The sequence below is a fragment of the Orycteropus afer genome, unplaced genomic scaffold (assembly GCF_000298275.1).
Source record: "Orycteropus afer afer isolate SDZICR_OR568_19922 unplaced genomic scaffold, OryAfe1.0 scaffold00106, whole genome shotgun sequence".
NCBI lineage: Eukaryota > Metazoa > Chordata > Mammalia > Tubulidentata > Orycteropodidae > Orycteropus > Orycteropus afer.
Genome location: NW_006921693.1, coordinates 6523460 through 6532509, shown reverse-complemented (window position 1 = coordinate 6532509; position 9050 = coordinate 6523460). Strand labels below are relative to the sequence as shown.

At 46.2% G+C, this 9050-nt stretch overlaps 1 protein-coding gene across 1 annotated transcript; it reads right to left on the bottom strand.

The window, feature by feature from the left end:
* Positions 1-248: 248 nt before the first annotated feature.
* Positions 249-8349, bottom strand: KLHL38 (kelch like family member 38). Its single transcript, XM_007943412.2, has 3 exons — positions 7000-8349; positions 2035-2140; positions 249-538 (listed from the first exon to the last, which is right to left on the bottom strand). The coding sequence occupies exons 1-3, from the start codon at positions 8347-8349 to the stop codon at positions 249-251; spliced, it is 1746 nt and encodes a 581-aa protein (XP_007941603.1).
* Positions 8350-9050: the final 701 nt, after the last annotated feature.

Sequence of the window (9050 nt, the reverse complement as noted above, 5' to 3'; positions counted from 1 at the left end):
CAGTTTGCTCTTGGCGATGAACCTAAAGGTTGGCAGTTCGAACCCACCCAGCGAACCACAGAGGGAGGGCCTGGCAATCTGTTTCTGTAAAGATTAGAGCCAAGAAAACCCCATGCAACACACAGCTCTACCTTGGAACACATGGGGGTCGCCATGAGTCAGAAGCTACTTGATGGCAATGGGTCTTTTGATTTTCTGTCACTGCAACAGCCAGCATTTTGACTCCGACAGAGGGTAAACATCCCACCTCACGTGAAGGTGGATGTGTGGGGTATGCACTGCAGAGTGAGGCAGGCATGATCAAAGAGTTTGTGAGGCAGCTGGCCCTGGGATGTCCACGTGTCCGTCTCAGGGTCATAGCAGTCAAAGGTGTCCGAGTCCTCGATGCTGCAGTCCACGGTCAGCCGCCGCCCACCTGTCACATAGAGCTTGTTCCCAATCACCGTGGCCCCGTGGTGCATCCTCCGGTCTTTCATGTCTGCACACTTGACAAACTTGTTGGACTGAGGGTCGTAAGCAAGAATCCTCCGTGTATAACCTGGAAACCAAGTGGAAACCAAGGCAAGCTCAGACTTGTTCATTGGAAACTGGAGGTCAGTGATCCTGGGTACATGTCTGATCCTGTCATTATCCTCATGAGGGTGGAACTTGGAGGAAACCAAAGCTCAGAATGTTTAAGCAACTTGCCCAAGGTCACACAGCTGGTACTTGGCAAAGCTGGGGTTTGAACCCAGATTTGTGTGACTCTGGGCGCTGCATTCTTAATCCCAAGTCAAGGCAGCATGTAAGCCCGTCTTAAATTGGAGAGCAGCCCCCTGATTCCAATAGGTTTCTCCACCTTCTTTGCATTGTATTCTCTCTTATACACCTGTGTAAGAACTTAACAATCCCAAGAAATAGTCTTTGGGAGCTGAGAGTGGGTCTCCCCAGTAACCCTATCGGATAGATCCCCATTTTACAGGTGAGAAAACTGAGGCACACAGAGATTAGAAGCTTGCCAGAGCAAACAGCCAGTTAGTGGCAGAGCTGGGCTTTGAACCTACGTCAACTGAATCCCCAGACCAGTCCTCTGAACTGTGACACTATGGTGCTACTAGAGCTCAACAACCCACTAGTTGCCGGTGTATGAACAGTAGCAAGTATTCTATGAACTCTAGCAAACACTTCCAGAACATTTCCCACGTGTCAGGGAGGGTGCTCAGTGCTTCAGATACACAAATGTGTCTAAATATCAAAACACCTGTTTGAAACAGGCCTTATTTCACCCCTTGTTTACAGACAGAGGCATGGAGAAACTTCTGGATGAGGAAGGAGATTTGCCACATTGTTGCCACTCCCCTGGTTGGGTGGATGTGCTTTTAAACAGACCAACTTGTAGAACAGTATCTGTTCTGGTTACCTAGTGCTGCTCTGACAAGAATATACCAGAAAAGGGATGGCCTTAACAAACAGGAGTTTATTCTCTTACAGTTTGAAGGCTTTAAGTCTGAGTTCAAAGTGCCAGGTTGTAGGGGCTGGGTGAAAGCCCCTCAGCCTTGGGCTTCAACATCTCTTTCCAGCTCCCGGCCCACTGAAGCTAGAGGTGTTTCTTCACTCAGACAGCTGCCAAGCCCAAGGTTGACAAGTAAAAAGGCACAGTCCTGATGTTACCAAATCACATGGCAGGTCATTAATTCAAGTCCATTGTAAGTCCCAAGGTTGACAGAGCATGGCAGGCTGCTGAACAACGACACGGCTACATGCAGGGCCCAAGCATGCCATAAGCTTGAGACTGTCCCCAAGGCTTCTCCTTATAAATGGGAAGCAGACCACATACCCCAAACAGCTACTCAGCTGCTTGTGGTAGATCCCACCATGGAGCTGATTTCCAGTCTCATCATGGGGAATAACTGCCACCAGCTGCCCAGCCACTCAACCAGGCCCAGCCAAGTTGACACACAAACATAACTCCCACAGCATCTGTCTATTAGTGACCCTTTTCCACAGGAGATGCCAAGTTTGTGTCCAACCTAGCGATATTCTGTTTAAACTCACCTCCCACGATGACAATCCACTTGCCAAGCACCACTGCAGGGGCACACACATTCTTGATCATTCTTGTCTCCATTTTGAACCACATGTTCCTGGAAATGTGATAAACCTGAGGGAGAAATATTATAATCATGGCACTGCATTTTAAAGTTAGATAGATAGGCAGTAGGAATAATTAGGAGGGTGAAATAGGACTGATTTTTTTTTTTTTTTCAAAATTTTGACATTACTTTCAAGACCCAAAACAGTATTCAATAACAGGAAGGAGAATATTATTAGAAACTGGCGTCTCTGTGACCCCATGAAATCAGTGGCTGGATTTCTATAGAATGAACTGCGAGTTCTGCGTTGTGGAAGAGAATGTATCTGTTTTTCCTGCTTGGGACATTTTTAACTTTAATGAGAAATGGAGCAACTTGGGTATTCATAAGACCAATGATTCTTCAATCACTAATCTCTAAGCTCATGTTTCAGTATCTAAATGTTCCAGTGTATTCTGGGATTGATGGGGTCTTAGAGTCATGATCAGTTTTGGGCTGGGTGGGGTAGGCTTTTCTATTATTATTTTTTAAGCTTTTTGTTGTGATTTGGATGAAAGTTTATATAGCAAATTGGTATGCCATTCAACAATTCATACACATTTTATTTTGTGACATTGGATATGCTTCTGAACAGTCAATAAACTAAAACCCAAACTCACTACCATCGAGTCAATTCCAACTCATAGCAACCAGCATTGGGTTCCCAAGGCTGTAAATCTTTATGGAAGCAGACTGCCTCATCTTTCTTCCGTGGAGCAGCTGGTGGGCTTGAACTATTGACTTTTTGGTTAGCAGCCAAATGCCCTAACCTTTACACCACCAGAGCTCCTTGAACAGTCAGTGTTGTTGTTATGGTTTGCTGTCAAGTCGGACCCAACTCATAGCAACCCCTCCTTGGGTGTCCAAGGTGGTATCACTATGGAAGTAGATTGCTCAATCTTCCTTCCGAGGAGTGGCTGGTGGGTTTGAACTGCCAGCCTTCTGGTTAGCAGTCAAGTGCCTTAGGCACTATGTTACCAGAGTCCTAGAAAAAAGGGAATGAGAAAAGGAGGAAAGAAGAAAGAGGAGGGGCCAGGGTGGGAGGGAGCTTCTTTTCCCAGGTGTCCTTTGCTATGCTCTGAAACAGTGAATAGATCTTGATGCCCTAACTCGTGAGTCCCTTCTGTTAGTGTCCTCAGCTTAACATGCAAATGTCAAATGTAAATTAGTTCATTAAAGGCAAAACTTAGCACAAGACATAGAGGATGGACTTCACAGATAAGAAAAGAAGAAACAAATATTTATTTGTTATTTATTTACAGAGGAAGATGGTACGGTCCCTGTCAGTGGAAGTTCTTTCAGTATAAAATAAATCATCAGCATTATTAAACTTGACTTTGATCATTGTATTGAACTTAGTCATTACAACCATCCTATTAGGTAGGTACTATTACTTCCCCCAACTTTTCAGATTAGACCACTGAGGCTCAGAGAACCTAAGTGCATGCCCAAGGTCCCACAGCTCCAGTGAGTGGAAGAGTTGGTCTGGTTGAGCCCAGAGTGTGTGCTCTTAAGAATCACACCCATAGCTCTGCCTGGGACCATGTAGTGTGATCTTTCCTGATAGAGATTTTTGAGACTGGAGATGAATTGAGGTCTCTGTGAGGGTCTCAAGTCGGTGACACATGGGAGAGGCCAAGTGCTAGGGACAGCGGGAATGAGACAACCATGAAGCCTCATGATTTTATCTGCAAATAAGTAGGTGGCAAAACTCTTTGGAAAGTGCAGTGGACGCCTTGGAGGAAAAGCAAACACCGTCTGCATTTTACTTGAGTGAGTAACTGCCTCCTGGCCTTCTGTTCTCTATCAGCTTTGGGTATGGTTTCAAAAATAGATTAAACATTTGTTCACAAGCCTCATAATACCCTGGAGAGGCTGGGGCCAGGGTAACAAGGGATGATCTTTGACCAGTGGAGCAAGGGACACTTTGTTATGGTAAAGGATTTGCTTGATGTCATCCAGAAGGAGGTAGAAAAAAGGCCAGGTAGCAAGGTACATGTGCACACACAATTTTCACAGCAACTCCACTGAAGTATAAATTCATAAAAGAATGTATTTTTAGACTCCACATCTAAAAATCTATCAAGTCACCCCAAGCATTCATCTTATCTTGTATTTGAATGAGTGACATTTCCATTTCAAAGCTAGTGGTAAGTAGATGAGAAAAATGTCCTCATTAATGCTTTCACTTCCCTCCTCCCTCCAGTTGCTTCAGTGTCAAGGATCACTTACCTGTTTAGTTTAGTGGAGTTTTTTTGACCCTGCAATGACCTTGTTTGATTGCACTGCATTTCTTGCTTTCCTAATTGAAAACACTTTAGAGCTTTGCGGTTCAGTCTTAGGAAGTCGATGACAATTTTGCACTGTGAAATTGTCAGCATATTTGTGTCAACTCAAGTTTGAAAAATAATCCAGAAAAAGGGAGGGGCTCTAGCTTTACGTAGAGGTACTTCATTATACAGGTTTTCCCCGCTATCCAAAAGCTGAACGGTCCTGTGAAGCATTACGTAAGCCGAAATGGCATAAAGTGAAGGAGCAATTATATGGGAAAAAATTTTCAGTGTTCCCAGACCCAAAAAAGAACCTACCAAGTAACACATAAACCTAAAATAGCACTACCATGTAGTGTTCACAGATGCAGTTCAAAGCTACGGCGGCTTGATGCTGAGTCCCGCTCCCAGGAAGGAGCTTGGCTGCCTCTTTAATGGCTCGCTGCAAAACAAATGTGAATGCTAGTTTTGCTTTTTACCTTTTTTCCTGAAAGCAAAATTGCTCTTTGGATTTCTTTTGGTTAGTGAAAACCGGTATAGGCATACCTCGGAGATACTGCGGGCTTGGTTCCAGACCATGGCAATAAAGCAAGGGTCTCAATAAAGTGAGTCACATGATATTTTTGGTTTCCCAGTGCCTGTAAAGGTTATGTTGACACTCTACCATAGTCTATGAAGTGTGCAATAGCGTTATGGAAAAGTCTGAAATGTTGTCAGAATGACCAAAATGTGACACAGAGACACAAAGTGAGCACGTGCTGTTGGAAAAAAGGTGCCATAGACTTGCTCAATACAGGGTTGCCACAGGCCTTTGGAAGGAAGGTTGGGCAATCTACTTCTGTAGAGATACTCCCTCGGAAACCCAAGGAGGGGATGCTATGAGTCTGTCCGACTTGACGGCATATAACAATAACCACAGACCTTCAGTTTGTGAGATGCGCTATCTACGAAGTGCAACAAAGCAAAGAGCAAACAAATGAGGCATGCCTGCACAAATGCAGGTCTTTCATAAAACCAAAGCTGTGTAAAGTGAACTTTTGGGAAGTGGAGGATGCCTACGTCTACATCCTGTGGTCAGAGCTTGGAGGGGTTTAGGGATAGGAGCCTGGGTGGAGGGGGTTACTTGGGTAATTTGAGAAGGGGGCAGATGGAGGTTATGTGGGGAACTTAACACCCTCTGTCCTGGGTGGTTCAAAGGGTTGGGTTAATGCACTCAGTTGTTAATAAAAAGTTGGAGGTTCAAGTTCACCAGGAGGCAACTTAGAGGAAGGGCCTGGTCTACTTCTGACAATGGGCTCTTGAAAGCCCTGAGGAGCACCCTGACCCACATGGAGTTGCCATGAATCTGAATTGACTTGAAAGCAACTGGTTGTTACTGGTTAACGCTCCTGCCCAGCCACTCCTTGGCTCACCATCCCTCCTCCCTGCTCTGTGATGCTTATTCTTTCAGCTTCTCAAGGTAATGGGCTGTACCCCTTTCTGCCTCAGGGCCTTTGCACTAGCTGTTCCTTTACCCAGGAATGCTCCTTTCCCCTTGGTAGATAACTGGACACCCTCTTCAGATGGCAGATTCAAAGACATCTGCTCAAAGAGCTTCCTTGCTTTGCCTCGAGTGTCAGATCCTTCTCTGCTGTGCTCTCTCAGCGTCCACTCTCCGTGTGTCCCTCTTCTTCTGCTCCTCATCCTCACTTATCATCTGTGCTCCCTGCTTCTCTGCCCAAGGCGGCTGAAGCTGACCTCACAGGGTTCCCTCCAAAGTTCTCTGAATGCTACAGCTCCCTGATCCCCTCTAGACCTGTTTTGGGCACCCCTTATGCTCTTAGATCACCCCTCAGTTGTAGCATCTGAACTGAAATTGTCCTGTAAGTTCCTTGAGAGCATTCCTTACTCATGCTTATGTCTTCAGGGCCTTCACAATGGTTGCCACTCAGCATAACTCTTTCTTAGAAAAGAACAAACAAATCTCATGGTGGTCTCCTTGAGGATCTTTAAAGATAAGCTTGTTAGTCAAGTTTTCCATGTCATTAGATGAGCTGCAGATGACTAGAACTTGCATAAAATTTGAAAAAAATTTTAATATTCTGAGATTCTGACCTTTATTAGTTCTACTTCTCTGAGAACTTGTGAGTAAAATTTAAGACACGGGCTCCCCATCCTGGCTGCACCTGACAATCTCCTGGAAATGTGAATGTCAGGACCTTACACAAAGAGATTCTGATCTATAGTTCTGAGGTGGAGTTGAGAGGATTAGGAAATGGGCTAATGAGTCAGTGTTCAGGAATCTTCTTAGGCCACACTTATTTGGGTTAGAAGCATCTGCTAAATTCCTATAGGACTTCATTATCTGATATTAAATATGTTCTCCCTTGAATTGTTAGGTTTTTTTCCCCCCTCAAACTCTTTGTGGAAAGGGGTTGCATCTGATGTGTCTTTGTATGTACTGAATTTACACAAAAAGAACTCATCAGCTGATGGAGTCTTGCTGAAAATTTCCCTTCCTTTCTTCCTTCCTGCTTGCCTGCCTTCTTTCCTTCACAAGTGAGAAATGGGTGGGTGGGTGTTTGTGAGGGAATCTTATAAGAGTCATACACTTAGATGAGTGAGAACTAGCCATTTACCTGGATAAGGCGCACAGGGTTCTGCATGATGTCCTCGCCCCCAAAGAGGTAGAGTCTTTGGTCTTTCACTGCAACTGCAGGGTGGAGCACACCCACTGGCATACTGGCCATACTCTCCCAGATATTGCAGATACTGTCATATCTCTCCATGGAGCCCATGACCTCCTGCTTATCGCCAAGCCCCCCGATGGAGAAGATGAAGTTCTTATGGGCAGTGCTTCTGTGGGAGTAGCGGGGCACCAGCATGCATTCCCCCAGCTGCCACTGATTGAGTTTCAGGGAGAAGATGTAAACGTTGGGGCTGACCAGACTTTTCCCTGCCCTGGCAGCCATGCCCCCAATGACGTAGAGGTTGCGATGCAAGGTGACAGCAGAGGCCTTGTACAGCCGGGTTGGGAGTTTGGCAAGGTCCCGCCATTGGCCAGTCTGTCTGTTGTAGAGAAGAACATCCCTAGTGGTCTGCTGGCTGTCCTTCCTTCCACCCACGAGGATGAGGAACTCTTGGTAAGACTTTCTTGGAGGGACATGACACAGAGGCTTGAAATCTGGGGCACTGGTGCAATACAAAGAAAACATCTGCTTCTTGGCTGTCTCCAAGATGGCCTGGCATGCAGGTGAGGTTTGAAGGAGGGTGTCACTGGCAATGAAGTGGTAGAAGAAGGCTGGGTGGACATACTGAAGCCTGACCTGCTTGAACAGTTCCTGCATGTATCGTTTCCGGGCTTCGAAGTCATGCTTGACCCAAACCATGAGAGCCTCAAACACCTTTTCTTCCTCCCCACAGAGCCCGTCGTCTCCGAGGTAATCTCTCAACTCCAGGGCACAGAGCTCCTTCAGGTCGGCTGAGGAGGCCACCTCTGGGAAGTACTTCAGGGCCACCTCCCTGGCTTTCTTCTTGAGAGTCGCACAACTTAAGATTTCAGAGAGTCTGATCATGCCTAGGCAGTTGCTGGGGCTCAGCTGGCTCTGGAGGTATGAAGAGCATGCTTCAAAGAGCTTGGGGTACTGCAACATGGAAGCCGCCTCCATCAAGGGAAGGACATTCTCAGCTGTGATGTGCACCTGCCCCGTGTACACATACAGGACGATCTGGTCCAGAGTGGTGGGGTCAATGCCTTTCAGCTGGACTTTGGCCTGGCTGCTCTCCCTAAAGTTGCTACAGAACATGGCCCTGAAGTAGGGGCTGCTGGAAGCCAGCACGTTTCGGTGGCAGGGAACCTCCCAGGTGTTGGCGCAGATGCTCACATCTGTCAGGATCCTGTTTTGTCGTAAGCCATTGAGCTGCCTCAACAAGTCAGAGGAGAAGTCATCGTCTTTGAAGAGCAGCCCATCTGGTGACTCCTCGTCCATCCTACAAAGAGGGGAGGAAGCCCCAAGATAGAGCAAGAGTCAAGTCTTTCTTAGAATGCTCTAGAGGGTTTAGCTCTGAGGGCTCTGGGACTTAGAGCATCCATGTCTGTTCCCCTAGATGCTTGTTGTTGTAGCCAAGAGTCTCACTTAATGGAGACTGGAAAAGGAGGCCACCCACATCCCAAATCTCAAAACTGACAAAAGTAACATGCACATGGGATCTTTGGCTAAGCAGAACCCCAAAACCAAACTCAATGCCATTGAGTCGATTCCGACTCATAGCAACCCATAGGATTTCCAAGGCTGTAAATCTTTATGGAAGTAGATTGCCTCATCTTCCTCCCACAGAGTGGTAGGTAGGTTTAAACCACCAACTTTCTGGTTAGTAGCCAAATGCCTTAACCACTGCACCACCAGAGTTCCTTGGCTAATCAGAGAGGGGAAGAAAAGTTCTTGACTGTCAGGGGCTTGAAGCAGGATAATAATATTCAATATCCTTGACGAGCAGAAGTATGTGAGCTTTCTCCAGACTCTCAGCCTATCTGTTGTTTAGTAAATGCATCTAAACATCTCTTTCTGGGAGTTCGTCCTTCCCCAAAGATGTCACTCTGGGGGCGTGGCCCTCTGGTAACGAGACAGAAATGAGCCATGAAAATGGGCCTCTGCAATTTTTTTTTTGAAACTTGACTCTACTGAGTCTT

Bases quoted from the DNA above. Each gene is read 5' to 3' on its own strand.
- KLHL38 (XM_007943412.2), bottom strand. From the start codon at position 8,349: ATGGACGAGGAGTCACCAGATGGGCTGCTCTTCAAAGACGATGACTTC. The intron at 2,141-6,999 runs GTAAATGGCTAG...TTTCTCCCTCAG, and splicing joins ACCCTGTGCGCCTTATCCAG to GTTTATCACATTTCCAGGAA. The intron at 539-2,034 runs GTGAGTTTAAAC...CTTGGTTTCCAG, and splicing joins GTGGATTGTCATCGTGGGAG to GTTATACACGGAGGATTCTT.